We start from the raw sequence: 22,395 nt of genomic DNA, 5'->3' as shown, positions 1-22,395 counted from the left end.
CGTTGCATCAAGTCAATGTAACTAATTAAACCAACAATCCAAAATTACTCGATATCACCATCATTTTAGTTTATATGTTCCGCGCGATAATCACAATAGTGACATTTAACATTGTTAAATCGACATATCCAATGATTCTTTTCTTTCGGAAAGATGATTTAATCATAACATTATTACGAATTAGTTTATAGATACTAGAACATTCCATAATGAGCATAATATTTGTAATGGGATTCAAAAGTACTTGAAGTTTGATTGTTTGGATTTCAAGCACGCCATATTCCTGTTTCAAAATACCCGTCCTCGGTAGCACAAGCCCTAAACATCCCTGTGGTGTTAAATGGCATAGTGACTTCTCCTTTGGCCGAAACAGCAACAAGCCCAGCATGGCCTTTGGGAACAGACTGAATAACATAATCTGCAGCTTCCTTGAGAGATAAACCTTTGTACTCCATAAGTGCAGCTACATCTCGAGCAACGGTAGTTTTAATAATGGATTCACCTTGGCCTGTCGCCGAGACGGCACATAAACTATTTGCATATGTTCCTGCACCTATTATAGGTGTGTCTCCAATCCTTCCTACCATCTTGTTTACCAACCCACCTGTAGAAGTAGCTGCAGCTAAATTTCCATGACTATCAACAGCTACACATCCTACTGTTCCAATTTGGCTATCTTCATTAGCTATGTGGGTTTCTACCATGATTTCTTTGTCAATAGGTGGTGTATAATCAATCTGCACTCTGTTCGCTTCTATTGCTTGACTTAATCTTTCGATGTTCTCTGAAGTAATGAAGTAACTTGGATCTTCAGTTTTAACGCCCTGAAAAAATTCACTTTGATCACTTACACATGCGAAATAAAAGTGAACTCTTAAGACACTGAAAGCTAATGAATGGATAAATGTTGTAAAACCAGGAAAAACGGATTAGAAAAACGATAAGGATTTTTTTGTGTAAAATTGGGTACTGCGTATAAAGCTATACATAAAAAAAATCCTTATCTTCTCCCATCCTACATAGAAACAACTCAATATTGTCAATTGGGAATTAAGGTAGGAATTTGGGTTGAAGCAATCGAAATCTAGTTAAATTTCATGTTGAAGGTGTGAACCAAAAGATGGTACTTGGTGGTATTTTTGTTTCTCTTCAAACCTAGTTCGCGGGATTTTAGTTTCAAAATAGACTAAAGAAACTGAAATTCTAGCAATCCCAGGAATCTCAAGTTTTGATACTATAACACACTTACTTGTTCTCGTGCGAAAGCCTCTGCTCCATCGAATCCCAAATAAGTATGAGGAGTTTTCTCCATCACGAGTCTTGCAAGCGATATAGGATTAACGACAGTGGATAAACCAGAAACAGCTCCACAATTCTGTGTTTTGCCATCCATTATACTTGCTTCCATCTCAACTGTGCCTTTTGAAGTTAAAACAGACCCTTTACCAGCATTAAAGTTTTGGTTATTTTCAAGTTCCCGTACCTATATATAGGAGGCAAAATCAATTCAGAACATAAGAAAGGCCAAATGATTAAGTTCATTTGAAAAGAATAGCGAAAATGATCAATGAGAAATTAAACTAAATATGTACAACGTAAAATGGAATTAGGGAACGGGCAGAGTGACCGTCGACATACATTTAAAATCGAAATATGGCCATCATATGGCCCCCTAGTTTAGATTTTGCATACTAACATGTGTTGTTTCTTATATGGATGAGCTCCTAAAATAACATATATGGACGATCTTGTATACTAACATATACGCGTTATTTCTCATATGACCACGTTTAGAGTTCACAAGAAATGTAGAGATGACTCCCTTTCTATTTTTCGGTCCAACCATTGTTGAGTCATATTTTGACTTGCTTGCCCAAGTGGTCGAAAGTGTTGACATAAACTCCAAAATCCTGGAGGTCCCAGGTTCGATTCTCAGAGGAGATGTAATCCATGGTTTATTGAAATTGGGTTACTAGAGGTATAAATAACGTAATTAATTTGTTGGGCTTTAGACCTCTTTCATGTTGTTGGGTTTTAGGTTTCTTTCATTATCAGTTTAACTTAGGAGGTTACCGTGTTTATCACATCTTCATGATGTATCAATGCCTTGTAAAGACTAACGTAGATCGTGGTCGATTTCTCAAAAAAAAAAAATTACCCTCCTTTACTTTTTTTTTCCTCTTGACTGTATCTTTCTCCAACTTCATCATCTTCATCCCTTCGTCTTAAAAAAAAATCAGAAATTTATTAATTTTACCTTTCTGTCGCCCCTTTCGTTTCTCTCACCCTCTCTCAATATTTCATGTAAACTAGTGGCCTATGCAGGAGGAAGCATACTATAAACTAGAAGGCCATATGGAAAATAACCTAACGTATGAATATAACAATGAACCCTAAATTTAAAATTTTGTTATATCAAGTACTACATGGAAAATGAAGACATGGGTAAGTCAGAGACAACCAATTTATAGAAGAGTACCCAGACTGAGAAAACAATCAATAATTTAGTATACGAAATCACACATAATAGAGAATGAAGAAGATTTGAAACATTTACAAAGAAATTGATCAAAGGACCAAAAAAAAGAAGAGAGAAATGTTAGTACGTACAACTAGTTCAACAACGTCTAAAGGTGGAAGGTTTGCTTTGAGTGCTTCAACACCTATTTCCAGACAGTGACGGAGTGCTGCTTCCCGTGGCTCTCTCCGTTCTGGTATCATACCAGTTGATATATCTCCGGCACCTCCATGGAGTGCGATCGCCCAACCACCCATCTCTTCCTCTCTCTAGATTGATTGCAGGGCAACAATATTGAATCTGAAACTGCTGCCTCTGCTAATAATTAGGTTTTTACTCTCCAACTTCCAATCACTGTTCTGTCCGCCTCGGAAATCCAAAGAATCACGAGTCTATAAATTGAGTCAGACGACGGTGGAGGAGTTTTCTTCTTATAGTAGTATAGTAGTTGTTGTTTCCCAAGGGTGATTGGTGGGTGACCAAAATATGGGCCCGCCCCCATGAATCAACTTGTACTAAACTAAACTTGTAAGTTGTTAAGCTGACGACCCATCTAATTGGACCAGCTGATGTGTACTACTAATCTAATTTACTAAGTACTAAAAATGACCAAATCTTAATAATCTTGAAATAAATGGATCTAGTGATAATATGAGAAGTACTTTGGCAGGAAGACCATCTTAAGTTATTTATCAAAATTAGAACAAGTTGACATCTTACTTTCAATTGAATTAGTGCTTTGCTGCCAAGGATTAGGTGATATGGATTGGAAAATGGATAGTAAATGTTAGTCGCTTAAACAATTAAATCTTTATAACAAAGAATCCCATTAACAAAACCTAATCCCTTGTCTTTTTTTTCTTTATGGAATACTTTGTCATGCTTTTTGGTATTTTTTGGCCACTGATATACCATTGGTGAAGTTTGGTGTCTCTTGTGTTATATTATCTTTTAAGGTGGTTCTTAGTGTGTCATTCTGTTAGATACAATGTTTGCCTACGTCGTTTCTTCTTTGCTCGCACTATGACATGTATTCACGAAGTGAGTGATCTAGGTTGATTCAATTTCAACAGGGTTCTAATAAATTAAAATATATCTTGTATTATTTTATTTTCCTAAAAGAATCTCCAATGCAAAATTGAAAGGAAAGTTCTATTAGTCATATTTGTCAAGTCGCAATTGATATTCTCATTCCTACAAGACAAAATAGAGATCTTTTAATATTTTTGTGCAAATTTTATAGTCGTTTTATTGTTCTTTTTTTAAGACAAAAAAAAGTAAAAAAGATGAGTTAAGATTGTCAGTTGGCGTTTTTTTTCCTCTAACCATATTAGGTCAACTTGTTTTGACTAAGTCTTGGGTAAAAACACATTGGTTTTAACAACCATGGGCATTGCCTATAAAACTAACCATTTTGTATCGGGAATGGGTCGGGCTTTCTGTCGATCACCCTAAAAAAAACTAAACCAGTATAGCTTCCATCTTACAAGGCCCAACATGAAGTATTTCGAGTACTTTATCAATATTTACAATTGGATTTTTTGGGTTACCCCCTCGTCACTAATTAGTAATTGAGCTTAACCCACTTAGATTTACTATTTCTGTCAAAACTACTAAGGACATGTTTGACATGTGATAATAAAATCATAAATCACTAATATACAAACAAAATCAATCTTTAGTAATCATATTCCAGACCAAATCAAACAATAAATCAAGGTGGAATTACAACTACTATGAATCATATGGAAGAATAATTGTTTTTAGTAGTCACAATTATTTCACGTATGCCAAACAACAATCTTTATATTTTTGTCAAAAATAGTGAGTCTAAGCGCGTAAGCTCAATTATCCATTAAATAAGGCAGTAAACTCAATTGGCCATTAGTCACGAGGGGGCAAGCTCAGAAAACCCTTTACAATTTTATGTCAAAAAATTATGAGTTATATAACAAACAAAATGATATATTATAGATCGTCTTATTTTGCTTGAATTTATATATAATCAACTCAAATTTATAGCTAAAGAGGAAAGTTGAGGAGTTACTAGTAGATTTCTAATACACTTTCTCTTTTATATAAATTTTCGAATGATAAAGAAAAATTATTTTTGCACAAATAAAGAAGATTTAAGAAAATATTTAACTGAATTGAATTTGATTACTTAACTTGACGTAATTGAAAAAAAACCAAGATTAATCTATTTATAGACGAAAATTTTACCCACTATGACCACTACAAACATGATTCCACTAACTCATCCATTAACCCCACTTATTTATCTCAAAAAGTATACTCAACACACCTCGTGCGACTGCCACTTCAATTGCATGTAAGAGAAACCCTTGTTTTTCTCTTCTGTCACACGTTTCAGTCACGTGGAGAGAGAAACCCTTGTTCTCCTCACATGCGGTTAACTCCAGTAACTTACAACTAAATTAAGCCGCCAATTTCTTAACTACTAAAATTAATACTCCATTAAACTCAACACTTTTAATGACCAAGAATGATGTCCGACCATTCTTCAAATTCTGGTTCAGTCCCTGTTAATAACTCTATTGTTTTCATCATGTGCAAATTCATAATGAAACTCTGCTGTCATAATATCAATGACAATGTCAATTCTTGCTGGTTTTTTCTCCATAGCAAGACCAAAAATTTCTTCACCATAATCTTCTAAACTTTGCTTTAGTTTATTGGCGAAAACTGAATCGAAAACGTTATGAAAGACAAGCGAATCTATATGGTAAAAAGGGTATTCGACATCTTCAGTTTCATCTTCATCCAATGGTGAAAAATAGAATTCATTAATAGGAAATTGGAGAACTTGAAAGGCACCATCAATGTCTGAAACACCAGTAGCTTCATTAACTAATCCAATCTGTTTTTCAATGCGAAGCTTGATTAAAACTTGAGTTTCCTTTAATGGATTTTTCACATCATTGCCAGAATAAACAATAAACTCACTTTTAACTACATTATTATACCTCTCTATACGACTCATTGTACTTTTCCTCTCTAGTTCTCTCTTCTCTCTCTGATTAAACTTTGAGAGAAAGAAAGTGGGTGTGGGGAGTTTATAAATACAGAGTTATACAATTCTAATTCAAGAACAATTAGAAACTAGAAAGAAAAGATGATGTTCAATCTTTATTGATATCAAATTCTATCTTTTAAGATTTTTAAATGAAAGATTTTGATCCTAAAATCTTTTAAATCTTTAGAATCAAGGGTGGTCCAACTGCCCAAGGATTTTAAACAGAAAATAAAAGATCTAAGGATTTTCCCCATATCTTGTGTGTATGGCAACATTGCTAAAAAACAACAATTCTTTTATTTTTTTGTATCGTTTTCTGATTTACCCCCAAATTCTCATAGCACAGTTATTTGTTTCAAATATGAATTGGGATCCTCCTTCAGATTGTGTTGCTTGCAGTGATCCTTCATCCAACCCCACAAATAAGATTCCTTAACAAAAAAAGAAAACCACGCTAATAAGATAATATTACAATAATAGTATAATATAGTAATATGATAATAATATCAGTATTAATATAATATAATAATAGTGCAATTATATAGTAACTAGGCTATATCCCGTGCCCTAGGGCACGGACACTTGTATCAATCAAATGTTACGAAATTTATTGTTATATTTTATTGAGAGAGAAAGATTTTTTATTAGTTATTATTTTTTGGGAGATTTTATAGGGCCCCCTCATTTTTGTTAAAAGGCCTCCCCTTAGTGATAATTTAGGTGTCGTTTGGCAACACTAAAATAAGTTACTTTTTTGCTTATTTAAGTAGAAAAGTTAAAAAGTTAGTTTGGTACGCAAAAATTATCGACTTCATTTAAGTTAAAATTTGACTTTTTGTAGAAGTTAAAATTTTTAGCTTTTGACTTCAAAATAAAGTAACTTTTTTTTTAGACATGCATGAATTTTACTTGACGAATTTTTTTTTTCTATCTCAGCTCCACTACCAAACTAAACTTCTACCATACCATTCTACCCTCACCACCACCCTACCTCAACTAGCACCACCACACCTTAACCACCACCTTCGTACCACTACCACCACCACCACCTTCGTACCACCACCACCTTCGTACCACCACCACCACCACTATACACAACCACACCTCGACAACAACCACTTCGTAGCTCCACCACCGCCACCACTATCATTGTACCTTCACCACCATCACGGTACCTTCACCACCACCACCACCACCACCGTACCTTCACCGCCACCGCCACCACCACCGTATCCATCAATACCACCTACATATCTTATCCACCACCGTACCTCCATCAATACCACCACCATAACTCCGTCACTATCACTCACATACCTTATTCACCACCACCAACGTATTTCCACCGTTACCACCACCGTACTTCTACCACCACCATCGCCGCTATCATACCTCCACCACCACCATAACTCCGTCACTATCACTCACATACTTTATCCACCGCCACCACCGTATTCCAACCACCACCGTATTCCAACCACCACCGTATTTCCACCATCACCACCACCATACTTCCACCATCACCACCACCACCGTACTTCCACCACCATCGCCACCATCATACCTCCACCACCGATGCCACCATTATACCTCTCTACCACCACCACCACCACAATCAAACCTCTCTACCACCACCACCATCAAACCTTTCTACCACCAACACCATCAAACCTCAACCACCGCCACAACCCATAACCATACCTTCTAGCACCACCATTACTACCAATATCACCACTAATTCGTATACAAGACTAATCGTGGAAATCTTGAATAAATCCAAATTAAAATCAAGTATCTCTATGAGAAAGAAAAATAAAATTATCAAAAGTAAATTGAGTTACCAAACTAACTTTTTGACTTTTTTACTTATAAGTAACATTTTTGCCAAATATACTTTTAATTTTTTTTTACTTTTTTAAAGCAAAAAAACTTCTACTACAAGCAAAAGTACTTCTACTTCTGTTTGCCAAACGACACCTTAGCAAGTAAAATGGTTCATGGGGAGGCCTTTTAACAAAATTGGGGAGGCCTTATAAAATTTCCCTTATTTTTTTTGTATTATTTTTTTGTTTCTTTTCTCTTAAATTAGTTATTATTTTATTGCGAGAAAGAAATTTTAATTTCTTTTTTTAACCCTTGAAATTTATTTTGTTTCTTTTTTTCTTAAATTAATTATTTTATTTCTAAGAAGGAAAGGATTATTATTTTTTAAATAGGTAACTTTTATTCTACGAAGGACTATATTTTAAATTTTGAGAAGGGCTTCTAGATAATATCTTTTTTATTTCTAACAAGGAAAGGACTATTGTTTTTTAAATAGGTAACTTTATTTCTACGAAGGACTATATTTTAAATTTTGATAAGGGCTTCCAGACAATATCCTTTATTAAAAAAGGATGTTTGTCCCAGTCATCGTTTTCCCTTCTGTTTTATATAATAGATATAATAATAAGATAATATTATAATAATATTGTAATAATATAAAAATAGTATAATATAGTAATATAGTAATATAATAATACGATAGTATTATAATAATATAATAATAGTATAATATAGTAATATGATAATATTCTTATATATTATTTATTATATATTATTTAATCTAATTTGATAATAATAAATATTTTTATTATCTTCCATACTGAAATGTCCCCAAGTTTCTTCAAATGTATACTATATTTGGAGAAACATTTTCTCTCCAAAAGCTCTCTAAATTTACGCTAAAATGTCTCCAAATGTCCCAAAACTAATTTGTCTTGAAAGGTCCATAATTTCGTGTCTCAAACGAATAACATGGACATTTCAGGACATTTGAAATGTCCCCAATGAATCACGGACATTTAAAATGTCCCAACTAATAACACGGACAATTAGAGACATTTGGAGATTTTGAAATGTCCCCAACTAATAACACGGACATTTGAGGACACTTCAAATGTCCCCAACTATTAACACGGACATTTGAGGACATTTAAAATGTCTCCCAATGTCTTGGTCCACCCCCCCCCCCCCCCCCCCCCCCCACCCAGTTGAAAAAGGTGGTGGAGGAAAAAGGATGAAGTGGAAGAGAAATAAATGTGAAATGGATTTTTAAATTTTTTTATATAATTATAAAAATGTCGTAAAGGTAAAAATGGAAGGTTTGACATAGAGTGAGGTCAAATTGAACTACCAGACGTAATTGAGGGCCAAATATAATGTCCGACACTTATGGAGATCAAATTAATCAGTTGGTCACAGATTGGAACTTAAAATCGAATTAACCTTATTTTTAATAGGCTACATGCATTAATTGCACACTAAACGTATTCTGGTTCCCAATTTATGATCAAATTTGGCCTCCAAAAAAAGTATGGTAGTTCTGTTTGGCCTCTAATTTTTGTCAAACTTTCCATTATAAATTTTTTGTAATTATAGAAAAGAATATGTATTTGTCTTCCACTTCATTTTTATGTTTCCTTCTTCTTCGACTCAAGAAGGTCGTTGGCAAGCAATTTTTTGTTAGTGACCTTGAAACTTGGAATTTTTCTAACCTTCTCTCCTTCCACCGCCACCAACACCTTCTTTCTCTCTCCCTCCCCACTCTCTTAATTGTGGCGAAGGATTATTTCTTCCCAGAACCTACGAACATTACACAATTTCACGCACTGAGTTACTAACTTTCTCTTCAACACTATCACAATCATTTAGACGATCGATCGAGAGAAGATGGTTAAAGAGAGTAAACATCTTATTTATAAGCATCTAACCTAGGGGTGGGAATCGGGCGGGTTCGTACGGGCTCGGGCATAGGGGTGGGAATCGGTCTGGACCGGTCGGTACCGGACTCTAACTTAATCGAACCGGTCGACTCAGACATAAACTGTTGGTGACCACCTATTTACTCGGGCGGACTCGGACGGTCGCTCTCAAGAATTCTTTGTCCATTGACGGTCCAAGACCGTTTATTTTACCGGTCCAGTCGGACATTGGACGGTCTCGATCCGGACTTTCCAATAAATTTACTTGATTCAGAACTTTATTTTTATTACCACAAACAAAATTACTTACAAATGAAGATGTTTAGCCAAGAAATCAAAAGTAAATATAAAAAGGAAAAAACACAGTTGATCATCATTTGACAAGATATAATTAAGCCATGCACTAATGTTTGGTCTTCCACAGAGCCGTGTCTGAGAATTTGGAGGCCTGGGGCCAAATTCTTGCTAAGTGTATAAATAAAATATAAAAAATTTATACGTAAAATAAAAAGAAAACTCAAAATAATTCGGCCTTAAAAAGATAACAAATAATTTAGTAATTAATTAACAATGTATCTTGGAAAATATTTAAAGCTATTAAACATGGTACTGAAAATTTGATGAAAAACTAACTAATAAAATACATACTTAGGTGATTGAATTTGTTATTAATGAATATCAAAAGAAAAACTCGAACAAATTAAAGTAGACTGTGGTTGCGAGATAGCTAAAAAAGAATTTCTCAATTAGTTTCAAAGATGAAGTTTGAAAGAAAAAGAATTTTTTTTAATGGTTATATCAATTAAAGCCTATAAATATAACGATATAGTCATAGATCAACTGGAAAGAGGATGTGGGAAGGATGACATCTTAATTTTTTTTGATGAACAATGACATCTTAATTTTTTTTGATGAACAATGACATCTTAATTTGATTTGGAAAATTCCTATTCTAAAGTAGCCGTATGTATTAATTGTGAGAGAGAGAAAAGTTAGAGAGATTAAATAGGAAACCTACTAGTCTGTTGGAAAGTTCCTTGATTGACGCGCGTAAAAGTCTGGAGGAAAGTCCTTAATTTATGCCACATGTACAAAGCAACCGGGGAGAAAAAAACTAACCTGTCTAGTGTATAGAAAATGAGAGGAGTGGGCCCCATTATAGTGGGGGGCCCAGGGCGAAAGCCCTGCCCGCCCCCCTCAAGACACGGCTCTGGTCTTCTAGAGGACTATATGATATAGCCAACGATCATCATATATTCATATGTCTATAAATTCAACGGTCAACTTCTAAAAATGAGGACAGTTTAGTCGGTCAACCTATTCGGTCACTCGTACCGGTCGGTTAGCGGTCGGTCCTTCGACATAGAAATTTTAACCGTGACCGTCCGCCAATTCTTTCGGGCCGGTCGGACACTGACCGTTATGACCATCAGGTGTCCATGGACACTTTTTATCTCGGTCGAACGAGTCGGATAGCGGTCTTCCGGATCTTTTTTCCACCCTTACTCGGGCATAATATAGCCGGACTCGGGCGGATCGGACCCCAAAATCTCTTGTCCGCTATTAATAACTGGGCGGATCGGACCGGACACATTCCACATATTCACTGCCCGTAGCCCGTCCGAACCCGACTGCCCGAGCGGGCTTCAACGGTCACCGGTTGGACGGGCCCGGGTTATTTTGAGAAAAAAATAATAACTGACCAATTAAATTATAATTTTTTAAATCAACCATTTTATTTATAATTATATTTCTAAATAAAGTACCCAATTTCATATTTATGAAACCCTAAATTTTACTTTATTTTATGCAAAACAGATTTGGCAACACTGTGGGTCTTCCACTACTATTGAGATTAGGGTTTTTTTTATTTTGCCGGGATTAGGGCTGAAGAAAATATAAAGAACATAATAAACAAAATTACCAACCAAAATTACCAAAATATTAAACAAAACCATCTCAAAAAGTTTTGTACTTTTGTTCGACCAAACAAGAACATATAAAGAACATAAAAAACAAAATTACAACATTACTATCAAATCACACAAAAAAGATTACAGTAAATCATAGCAACAAACCATCATAATATCAAATCATAAAAACGAACCAACAAATAAGATATGTTTTACAACCTTAAACAAAATGAAAAAAAAAATTACCGTAAACCTTAGATCAAAGAAGAACCGAACATCATCTTACTTTTTTACCAACCAATGTTGTAGCTTTACTGATGGAGTGATGGTATGTATGTCTGAGAAGGGTTTCTGTTTGGGAAGGGATTAGGGTTAGCCGTAATCAGTTAGAGTCTTAGAGAGAGATGGAGTGATGAGGTCGTTTGAGAAAGGTTTCTGTATGAGAAGGGATTAGGGTTTACTGATGGAGTGGTAACCAGTTAGAGAGAGAGAAGCGGAGAGACGAGGAAGAGAGGCGGATTAGTCTTTTAGGGTTTGTGTTTGAGGAAGGGTTTTTATAGGAGATGTATTGGTCGCGGGTATCGTTTGCGAGTAACGGGTTTAGGTCGCGGGCGGGTAAGCGTTTCGGGCGGTCGGGCTTGAATTCGGTCGAGCGGATCGGGCTTGAATTTCGAGTCTGTATGGGACAGACCTCGGGTAAGACCCCCTACCCGATGTTCGCCCACGCACGCCCGAAATTTCGGGCCGGGTAACCTGCGTCGGATCATCTTCGGTCTCCGGGTCGCCTCGGATCGGGCGGTTAGGATCGGGTTTCGGATTCTCGGACCGTTTTCCCGACCCTAATCTAACCCTATATCAGACGTTCAGATTAAAAGGACGGTTGAATTTTGACTGTAAGATCTAAGGGAATGAACCGTTTCTCTTACGCGGGTGGGGCTTCGCACACTAGTGTTCCACACATATCTCGTTTGTGAGCCTATATAATGTTCATAATGTGTGGGCCTTCCAATTGGGCGTTAGAGGCGGGTATAGAGCTCGGTTGGGGTTTTTTATGGAACCCCAGCCCGTCCATTATCTAGAGACAGGCCATGCAAGCACTACCTACGTCGGGCTTTAGCCCTCCTTAGTTTCCATAGTATCCGAGCGTTCCTGACCGGGTTTGTGGCTCCTGCCCCAAATTCCCAACCGTAATACATACCCTATGTATCAAAATTTGAAATAGTAGGTTGAAACTAAAAACTATATGAAACTATTGATCATATTCTGTTGCAGTGTCACTATGCCAAAGCAATATGGTTTTTACTTTCAGGTCAGGACGGATTGTATCCCCTCGGTTAAACAATGGATTCTTCTTTGGAAGTATCTAGATGAGGAAATTACTAACCTTTATGCTAAAATTCTATGGTTTATCTGGAAAGCTAGATGTGAAGCATGCTTCACATCAAAAAAACAATCTCCCTTGCAGACGATCCAGATTATTATAGCATCGTCAACAATACCACTATAGTCAAAGAACCAAAGCAACACCAATGGAGCCCTCCATCGACACCATTTCTCAAAATCAACACTGACTCATACTTCACTAACCTGTCAAAGCCGGCAGGAATTGGATGTGTTATTTACGATACTCAAGCCAATTTTATATCAGCCCTTGCAGACTCAGTTAGAGGCCAAAACGCGGAAGAATGTGAATGTATAGCAATTAAGTTTGCTCTCATTTGGGCGATCAATCTCAAAATCACTCATGTTCATATCGAGAACGACAACCTCAATGTGATGAAATTTTTGGAAGATCAAAGTTACACAACGCAATGGCAATCCAAAAAACACTTAACCGAAATCCTACACTTGAAGAATCAATTCACCGACACCAAGTTCACCTACACTGCTAGACTGAATAACTCGATAGCTGATATGATGGCTAAATGGGGAAGAAAGCACCACCAAAGCAAGATTTGGAACGTCCTCCCGACTTTTATTTCTAGTGCTGTTTAGTTGTTTGTTTTTCTTGTAATCCTCAACAAAAAAAAAAGTATATGAAATAGTCAACTAACCTAATTTAGCAGAAAATATAATAACACTTTCAATTCAAAATTATATTTCAAGACGACATCTCTTTGCCCTTATCCATATGATGTTCTGATTTGCTGTCCATTAACAACCTTTAATAGGCAGCTACTGTCATAGATTTTAGATTTTGTTTGCCTTTCAATTAGTATTAAATTTAAACCAAACAAATCCTTCGTTATTACGTTTTTTCCTAAAACAGCCGACTTACGAAGTATATCAGTTAGTTTGTACGCGTTTTCAGAATGGTATTGACCGTTATTATTTAATCATACATACGGACATACCTTCCAGCTTTATCTTCTCAAAGCTGTTTCTACCCACTTTCCTATTAACGCGAAAAAAAACTGGTAGCTGTAACGGAATCAAAACAAAATGTCAAAACCTAGGCTAAATCCTAACCAACACAAACCGACCATAAACCCTATAAATCCTAAACCCTCGTTCCACTTCTCCCATATCCAAAAATCTTATAACTAAACAAGGAAAATTAAGTAAGTCTCAGAAACCCTAGTTTCAATTTCCAACCAATTTTCTACCGGAGAAAATGATCGGAAAAACTCAATCTCTTTCCCCTTCTTCGTCAATTTCTTCATCATCTGAGAAAGAATTTTCTTCTTCTTCTTCACCAAAGAAATCAATTTTTAAGAAATTGTGCAGGAAATTATCACCAAAGAAAGACGAAGATATCGTAATTGAACCTCCAAATGAAGTAATTGATCACAAATTTGGAGAACTCGAAAGTGTTTTTAGATATTTCGATGAAAACGGCGACGGAAAAATCTCAGCATTAGAATTACAAAGTTGTATGGAGATGATCGGCGGCGAAATGACATTGAAAGAGGCAGAAACTGCCGTGGAATTATCAGATTCAGATGGAGATGGATTATTAGGGTTTGATGATTTTGTGAAGTTGGTGAAATCGAACGGAGAAGAAGAGAAGATGAAAGATTTAAGAGAAGCGTTTAAGATGTATGAAATGGATGGGTTAGGTTGTATTACTCCTAAGAGCTTGAAACGAATGTTGAGTCGAATCGGTGGTGAGTCTAAGACGATTGAAGATTGTAAGGCTATGATTCGTCAATTTGATCTTAACGGTGATGGTATGCTTAGTTTCGAGGAGTTTACGGTCATGATGCGTTGATTTTTTTATGAGTATTTTAGTTTCTAAGTAGTAGTAGCATTTAATTTGATTATAAGTGTAAATAAAGTGGCAACTCACTAATTGAGAATTGCACAGATGTAAATGATTCTTGTTAATGATATTTCATACTCCTAGTTCTTCATAATCTCCTCTTGTATATAATTAGCTCTGAGCCAATTCTACTTGATATTCTTTGAAGTTAGTTTATCGGTTCAACTTATTTTGCCTAATTTCGGTTGGGTCGGTTTCAAATACATAGTTTTAGATAGAAGTTAATGGAGTGGGTTTATGTGAGGGGGGTGCAATGTTCACTTATTTGTCCATCGACTACACGACCTAATCTTATACCGTGGGAGTCCGCTTACGCTCCCACGGAAACTATGTGGAACCTTTGGCCAACACTCGAAATGAATGAAGTAGGCCTAGAACTTTAATATTTTTGGGGTTTGTGCTTTCCTCATTTGTTTTATCGAGCACAGTGATGCGAAACAGGTTTTAGTGTGTGCTAAAATGCAACATTACGCAATCACACTTTTTGGGTCTGAAAAGCGCATTGTTGGAATTGGGTTAGAACACCAAGTAGATCTTGATTACTCAGTATCTGGAACTGCGCTGGGACACCAAGTAGCTCTTGATTACTCGCTATTAGTTAGTAAACATCTTGTGCAACAAGCATGAACTCACAAGTTCAATACTCTCTTTTGTCAATTTTTTGTTTACTTTCTCAATTCATTATATCTTGAATTATTAGGAACAACAACAACTATTAGTTATAGATAATGAATACAAAACTTTGATATTATGCTTAAAAATCAATTATGAAAGTTGATATTTATTTTTTGATCTTATCAAATGAGTATAGTCCAATCTGTATAATTCTTGTTTAAAAGTATTTGAGAGCAAACTGAATATATATATATATATATATATATATATATTAATTTAGTGCATTTCGGATTTTTTGCTAAATATATTACGTGTGGAAAACATTACCACGCTTGATGTTACTAGAAAAACGATATCCTCAACCACGCATTTCCTGAGGGAGTCCTCATAGTCAGCTTTTTTTTTTGTTGAAATGTCCTCATAGTCTGGTAGTACTCTTTTTTTTTTTTTTGTTGAAATAGTTCACTCACTTGTTGGTGTTACAATAATAATAATAATAATAATAATAATAATAATAATAATAATAATAATAATAAACAACCAATGAGAGAGAGGGAAGTGGACGAATTCTAGAGTCAAACTGGATTTAGCTGAGGAATATCCCCTCATGTATGAATCTTGAAGTGACAGTTTTAAGCAGAAATCCACTTATGCTTATTCTAGTCCAAACTAAACACCATTTTGAAAGTCAAAAGTCATGTAACTTGCCCAATTACTATCTGTGTTCAAAGGCACGTTTTTCCACTGATAGTTGGAGACTGGTCACAGCAGTAGTGGGTTGGTTCACTCGCAATCACTACTTCTGTGTGGGGTGTCAACTCCTTGTTTGTCTTAAGAAAAATGATTTGAGGACACTATAGTTGATTTGGCTAATAAAAACAAGGGATATTTGGATCTTTTCGCACTTGACAAATTCTGTGAAAGGTCAAAATATCTCTTATCTTATGAGGGGGAGTACACCTGGGGGTCTTCCTAGCAGGGTTGTTGTCTTGATGTTTCCAATTAGTTTTCGTCCAATTAATAAAAAAAGTTAATTTTGTTTTTGTCCTCCATTTGTGGTCAACTCACCGTTTTGACTTGTATAAGTGTTCGACAGTTCGATTTAACTTCGAGACAAAATTTTTTTAACTTTTTTCAGAATTACTGTTGGCAGTTTGAAGTACGCCGGAAAATTTAGCCAACCAACAACCTTCGTCGGGAAGGTGATGAGGTGGCGAGAAAGATGCCAATGGAGGAGAGAGGTGATGAAATAGAGGAGAGAGGGAGAGATGAGGTGACTTTAATGTTTTTAAAGCTTCTGAGATTTAATTCTATCTTGGCACCTAAGGGTACTTCAGGAAAAATTGAAATCCTTTTGACCCTTAGGGGCCAAATCGAACTGTCAGACATTTATCGGGACCAAAATTGTGAGCTGGTCACAAATTAAGAGCCAAAACAGAATAAAACCTAATTAAAATGGCTCCTAATCACAAATAGTTTACTATAATTTGTACGATTAACTACGAAACTAATAATTCTGCATATGAGTATCAAATCAACCAAACACACAAAAAGGATAGAGAAACTCAAGAGTAGCAAAGACGATATATTAGCACTTCGTTAAGTTGATTTACTAAGTACTTTTATTTACTAATTAAAAGCGGCATAAAAGAAAAGATGAGCCCAACTAAGAGAACAAGTATAGGATTCATTCTTTGAACCAAAAGCTCTTAACCCTTTTCAACATAAACCAAGAAAATCAAAAGTCTCTTGACATTGGTTTTTGCCTTTTTACACGCCGTTGAGAGTGACTACAACCTTTCGAGGAGTAGCATAGTCCCGATGCTCGCACAACCATATTCCCTGAAACCAAACAAGAGAGGCAGACAAAGAGAGATAGAGAGAGAGAGAAAAAAAAATCATGTCACAACATTACTCCCAATTTCATTTTTCAGTTCAGATGAAGTCAAAATCTACTAGAAAATAAGTTTGGATCAGTTCGATTCATTATTCATTGCGTTTTTTCTGACGCGGTTAATGACATTTGAGACCCACTAAAATAGTTTTTTTTTTTTATGAAAAACCCACTAAAATAGTTAACGGTCACTTGTTCACAATTACCTGCCAAGTTCCCATATTGAGGCGTCCATCAGTTATTGGAACACTGCGAAAAAGAAACAGATGTCAATCAAGTGTATTGGTAAGTGAATGAGAGATTATCGACATCATCGTTGAAAATACAGTGGGGTGAGAGGGATCCGTACGTGAGAGTACAACCAAACATTGATGATTTAATGTGAGCCGGCATGTCATCAGGACCTGCAACAATGGCCATGGAATCCAAAATCAACTCTTGATTAAGCTTCTAAACTAACTAATAACAACCATGATATTCCAATGAAAGATGTATTTAGTCTAACTTTTTGTCCTGCGGATAGACTTTCCATTATCGTAGTAACTGTTAGTCTGTTACTACACTATCTAAATTTTATGATTTGGTCTTTTGCCAGGGAAACATTAATGAACCTGTAGCTTGTTTACATGAGTTCAATAAAATTTGTGTAAATTATTACAGCCATATTTAAAAAAACAAAGGGTCAGTATTTTGCCAAATTCATGTGGCCTAACTAGGAACTGATTCATGCGACAAATACCACCAAGGCATAAATGGGGTTCCCGGCCAACAACTGCTAGCTCAATTGGTAGTGCATCTACTCCAAAACCTCGGAGGTCCCAGGTTCGATTAACAGCGGAGGTGGAATCCATGATTTAGTGAACTTGGGTTATTAAGGGTATAAATAATGGCCTATAAGGTAGTTGTATGGCCTTTAGGGGTATGATCATAATAGTTAATGGCAGTTATGAGCATATTCCATCATTTGATGTATCAGAAGCCAATGAATGTAATCATGTTATTTCGAAAAAAAAGGGGGTTTCGAGTATTTGCAAAAGTTGACAGGATACCAAGAGGAGCCATAATCCTACCCATTCCAAAGTGCTCTTATTCATATGAACTCCGAAGAGTAAACTAACAACTCGAGTCCTCTTGCATCCCCTAAAACCTGACTTCACTTTTTCGTCTTTTTTTGAACTTTTTTGGTTTGCTTCGCTTCTCTATGCTCAATTTTGTGAGTCATGTCTCCACAGGAAATTAGACTGAAGGTTTAAGAAGACCAGATGGTTGATTATCCCAATGGGTTGCTAAGGGTTCATGTTTTAGATGATACAAATCGGTGACAGTTTCTTCGGATCGTCCAAAAACTCTATCTACGCACTTCCTACCGCATATTAACATTTAAAAACAAATGAACACGAGAGATAGAACCATATAACACAATCAACCAATCAAACATGATAAACCTACTTGCCTTCAAATAAAATAGGGAAAGAAATTCAGGACACATAATTTCTGTACTAACTACTAACCTTCAAGTGTGTGCTTCCAAGGAGCAGAACGACCCTGAAACAAGTGACTGGAAAAACTCAGACCCCCCATTACCAATTTACCATCAAATTTGGCATTTGGCGAAAGTATACAGACTAAGAGAAAAACACACTAACCTCTGGAACTATCTTGTTGAGGAATGTTTCAGTGTCATCTCGAACATCCGAGTCATAATTCTCATTTATTGTTAGAGAAGCACTTGTGTGTTGCACTGGAAGTAACAAGTAGCTGGATTTCAGATAAGAGGTGGTTTTCAAATATAGATGTGAATATGTGATTAAGTATCGTGATTTAGAAATCCACTTACAGAAAAAATGTGCAAGTCCACATTTGAATCCTGACAAATCTTCTTGAATGTCCTTTACTATCTGAAAGAGAGACCATTAACCATAAACATAGATCGATAAAGATTAGAAATCAATCAACACATGAAGCATTAAGTTCGGCCAGAATGTGAACTACTCATATGGTTCCATTGACAATTGAATGTTCTAGTAGATGATTAACATATCAAAATTGATAGCTGAAATTACCCGCCAACCATGTACCAAAATTTCACGTGGCTGATGGCGCAGAAATGGAACTCATAAGTGGATTTTTGTTTGTAATCCCTAGAAAGTTCACATATTTACTCCATCACCCCAGCCGTCTTGATCTGGGTCGTTGATCGAAATCAATGGTCCAAATGTTTAAAACAAGCAAATCAAAACCCTAGAGAGCCAAAATCAAGATTCTTCATCACTCTTATTATTGGGAAAGACCTAAACCCTCTACCCCCTCAATTTTATTTTCGATTCTCTCTTCGATTTTCAGAAACCCTCAAACTCTAGGATCTAATCTTATTTGATGAGGTTGCAGGGAAATCTTTTGTAGTCAACTTGCTAATTAACACAATTTCATGGTTTCAATTATTTGCAAGAACCTAACCAGTGTTTTTCAAACGTTCAGATTGAAAACCTTCTATTATACTGAATGATCACAAAAACCCAATTTTTGGTCTACCAATCACAAATTCTAAAAAGTAATCATAACAAGCTAAACCATCAAAATCATAATTTATTCTGTTATTCACCAAAGTAGCAGCAACAACAAAAACCTAATTTACATGAACTTCAGATTGAAAACACCAAATTTTGGAACCAATTAAAATCGAATGAATCATGCAAATTAAAATAAACCCACAACCCCAAAATCCAAATAACTTCAGTGTTAAATTCAATACCTAATTTCTACCTTTGGATTCGATAACATGACTGAACTTAAAATTTGAGTTAAACAAACCATACCCAACTCTGAATACCCATTGAAATCAAAAGAAAATCTGGATAGAACCCATTCTCAATTCAATCCAAAAAAGAAAACCCAGATAAGAAATCAGTGAATTTAATGTGCAATACCTTTGGAGTGACAAGATGACATCCACGTTTGTGAGCAGGAAGAGTGACTGTTTTCTGAGCCCATTTAGGAGAAGCCATGGTTTTCTGATCGTTGAAAGTAGTTTGCTTGAGCTGAGATTTGATGTGAATTGAAGTGGAGAAGGCCTTTGAAGCGAAGAAGAGTGATGAAGTTTGCATTGGTACCTTGAAACCTGACCAAAGATGTAAATAGTAAGGTACTATTGAGGCCAATGTCAGCACCAAAAATATACTTGCTATTGTGAACTTGCTTGTGAAATTCCAATTCATGGATTCACCACATTGTGATGTGGCTTTCTTTTTTGTGGTTAATGTGTAACCTAAATTATGAGGGCTGCTTTCAAAAACAAAAAAAATAAATAAATATGAGGAATGAAGTATGTGTTGGAGCCGATTTTCTCTAGTTTTCCTTTTCGATTATTTGTTTCATTGTATATCTTGAAAGATTAATATATTTTGAGGGCCATGAATTAATATTTCGAGCCTGAAACCTCAATTGAAGAATAGAACCCAACTGGTAATCACTTTATAAAAATTACTAATGACTCTAAGCGTTAATAGTAAAACAAATGAGGTAAAATGAGATTTAAGTAGTACGTGAGAGTAACAATGAAGTCTGACCTAAAAATAAAGAAAAACGTATATGAAGTTTCTCGTATTTTCACTTGCCAATAAAACCGTATTATACGAGAGTCAACTTTCAAGTGTCTTAAAGGTTACGAGAGCCTCTCCACTCTAACACCCAAACTCTAAATCTTAGAGTGTAACATAAATTTTCTAAAAATTTGTTAAGAAATCATCTCTGGACATTTAATTGGAAATTTCATGATAATATGAAAAAATTGAGTTAATTTCTATATGGCCCCCTACTTTGTGACCAGCTTCATTTATAGCCTCAAAATTTCTGTAAATTCAAATATGGCGCCCTATTTTCATGGAAATGTCATAACTACCCTTCCCATTAATATATTTTCAAAATAAAATTAAAAACAAAAACCTAAATTCCACCTCACTTCCCTCTCCACCACTCATCTCTCTCCACGTCACCTCTCTCTCTCTCTCTCTCCAAGTCAGCACTATCTTCTCCGATGAAGGTTGCCGACCGGAAAAATTTTCGGCCGGCGACCTTCAAACTTAAATTTTTTTTTTCACTCATCTCTCTAAAAATTCCGGCGAAGGGAAACCCCCTTCGCCGGAATTTTTAGAGAGAGAGAGATGAGTGAAATTGTTTTTTTTTAAGTTTGAAGGTCGCCGGTCGGAAAATTTTCCGGCCGGCGACCTTCATCGGAGAAGAGAGTGGCGACTTGGAGAGAGAGAGAGGTGAGTTGAGAGAGAGGTGACGTGGAGAGAGATGAGTGATGGAGAGGGAAGTGAGGTAGAATTTAGGTTTTTTTATTTTGAAAATACATTAATAGGAGGGGTAGTTATGGCATTTGTGTGAAAATAGGGGGTCATATTTGAATTTACAGAAATTTGAGGGCCATATTTGAAGCTGGTCACAAAGTAGGGGGCCATATAGGAATTAACTCGAAAAAATTTATATTTTAAAATTTGAAGAAGACCTATAAAAATATTTGAAGGTCACATCAAATATTCATTAATGTAATACTTGACTTTTAGACTTTACATTAAAAAGTATTTCTAATAACCACATGCGGTAGAAATAAATTAGAGGTGAACTCGTGACACTTGAGAATTATAGAGTTCTTATCGACTCTCCCATTGGAGATGTTCTAAGCTTACAGATCCACCAATTAATGGGGACACCAACCCTAGTACATATAAGTAGTTTCATACTAAGGTGGGGGTAGTGGATAGGGATTTAGGAGGACATTCGTGGACAAAATGTCTCGTAGACATTTCGAGACATTTTAAGACATTTCGAGACATTTGTCTGTAGACAAAAGGTCTTTATAGACATTTTAAGACATTTGATTCATGGACAAAAAGTCTTTATGGACATTTCAAGACATTTGGTTTATAGACAAAATGTTTTGGAGACATTTCAACATATTGAATCCATGGACAAAATGTGTAGTGGATATTATTATTATATTATTATTATTATTAGTATTATTATTATTATTATTATTATTATTATTATTATTATTATTATTATTATTATTATTATTATCTCATCATGGATGACAATTGGTAGGCATTTATTATTTTAGTATTATCATTATTGTCTAACCATACAAAATAATATATTTGTACTCATATTTTAAAAATATATTTTTCGAGTTTTGTGGACGTCTGTGGATATCTGAGGACATTTATGGACAATTAGTGGACGTCTATTTATTTAATTTTATCATTATCGTTTAATCATATGAATTAAAAATAATTGTACCATTATTTCGAAAATATATTTTTCGACTTTGGTAGCCATCCGTAGATATCTGTGAACATTGATGAACAATTGGTAAATACGTATTATTTTATATAGTATACTAATATATATATAT

The 22,395-nt window shown here is 35.5% G+C and overlaps 3 protein-coding genes across 4 annotated transcripts; 1 reads left to right on the top strand and 2 right to left on the bottom strand.

Annotated features, from left to right (window-relative positions):
- Positions 1–138: 138 nt before the first annotated feature.
- Positions 139–3,178, bottom strand: ASPGA1 (N-terminal nucleophile aminohydrolases (Ntn hydrolases) superfamily protein). Its single transcript, XM_086652580.1, has 3 exons — positions 2,611–3,178; positions 1,250–1,483; positions 139–824 (listed from the first exon to the last, which is right to left on the bottom strand). The coding sequence occupies exons 1-3, from the start codon at positions 2,773–2,775 to the stop codon at positions 267–269; spliced, it is 957 nt and encodes a 318-aa protein (XP_086508706.1). The 5' UTR covers positions 2,776–3,178; the 3' UTR covers positions 139–266.
- Positions 3,179–13,649: 10,471 nt separating this feature from the next.
- LOC147566104 (calcium-binding protein CML38-like) lies at positions 13,650–14,564 on the top strand. The gene has a single exon (XM_086652579.1). The coding sequence runs from the start codon at positions 13,826–13,828 to the stop codon at positions 14,420–14,422; it is 597 nt and encodes a 198-aa protein (XP_086508705.1). The 5' UTR covers positions 13,650–13,825; the 3' UTR covers positions 14,423–14,564.
- Positions 14,565–16,658: 2,094 nt separating this feature from the next.
- LOC147566103 (secondary thiamine-phosphate synthase enzyme) lies at positions 16,659–20,342 on the bottom strand. 2 transcript variants are annotated; one of them, XM_086652577.1, is made up of 7 exons: positions 19,910–20,342; positions 18,820–18,880; positions 18,629–18,723; positions 18,494–18,527; positions 17,332–17,386; positions 17,189–17,231; positions 16,659–16,930 (listed from the first exon to the last, which is right to left on the bottom strand). In XM_086652577.1, exons 1-7 carry the CDS (start codon positions 20,195–20,197, stop codon positions 16,859–16,861), a joined length of 648 nt encoding a protein of 215 aa, XP_086508703.1. In that variant the 5' UTR covers positions 20,198–20,342; the 3' UTR covers positions 16,659–16,858. The 2 variants fall into 2 exon arrangements, with proteins under 2 accessions (XP_086508703.1, XP_086508704.1); XM_086652578.1 differs by lacking the exon at positions 16,659–16,930 and adding an exon at positions 16,990–17,132 and having other exon boundaries at positions 17,166–17,231; positions 19,910–20,257.
- Positions 20,343–22,395: the final 2,053 nt, after the last annotated feature.

This window comes from Eschscholzia californica, unplaced genomic scaffold (genome assembly GCF_041429995.1).
Source record: "Eschscholzia californica isolate CP2 unplaced genomic scaffold, dmEscCali1.0.p SCAF_1, whole genome shotgun sequence".
Taxonomy (NCBI): domain Eukaryota; kingdom Viridiplantae; phylum Streptophyta; class Magnoliopsida; order Ranunculales; family Papaveraceae; genus Eschscholzia; species Eschscholzia californica.
This window is presented reverse-complemented; position numbering and strand designations above follow the sequence as displayed.

Excerpts from the sequence above, each read along its gene's own strand:
- ASPGA1 (XM_086652580.1), bottom strand. The coding sequence starts at position 2,775 with ATGGGTGGTTGGGCGATCGCACTCCATGGAGGTGCCGGAGATATATCA. Across the intron at positions 1,484-2,610 it reads TAGACGTTGTTGAACTAGTT|GTACGGGAACTTGAAAATAA; the intron begins GTACGTACTAAC and ends TCCTATATATAG. Across the intron at positions 825-1,249 it reads AGGCTTTCGCACGAGAACAA|GGCGTTAAAACTGAAGATCC; the intron begins GTAAGTGTGTTA and ends GAATTTTTTCAG.
- LOC147566104 (XM_086652579.1), top strand. The coding sequence starts at position 13,826 with ATGATCGGAAAAACTCAATCTCTTTCCCCTTCTTCGTCAATTTCTTCA.
- LOC147566103 (XM_086652577.1), bottom strand. The coding sequence starts at position 20,197 with ATGAATTGGAATTTCACAAGCAAGTTCACAATAGCAAGTATATTTTTG. Across the intron at positions 18,881-19,909 it reads GTCATCTTGTCACTCCAAAG|ATAGTAAAGGACATTCAAGA; the intron begins GTATTGCACATT and ends TCTCTCTTTCAG. Across the intron at positions 17,387-18,493 it reads TTGGAAGCACACACTTGAAG|GTCCTGATGACATGCCGGCT; the intron begins GTTAGTAGTTAG and ends CCATTGTTGCAG.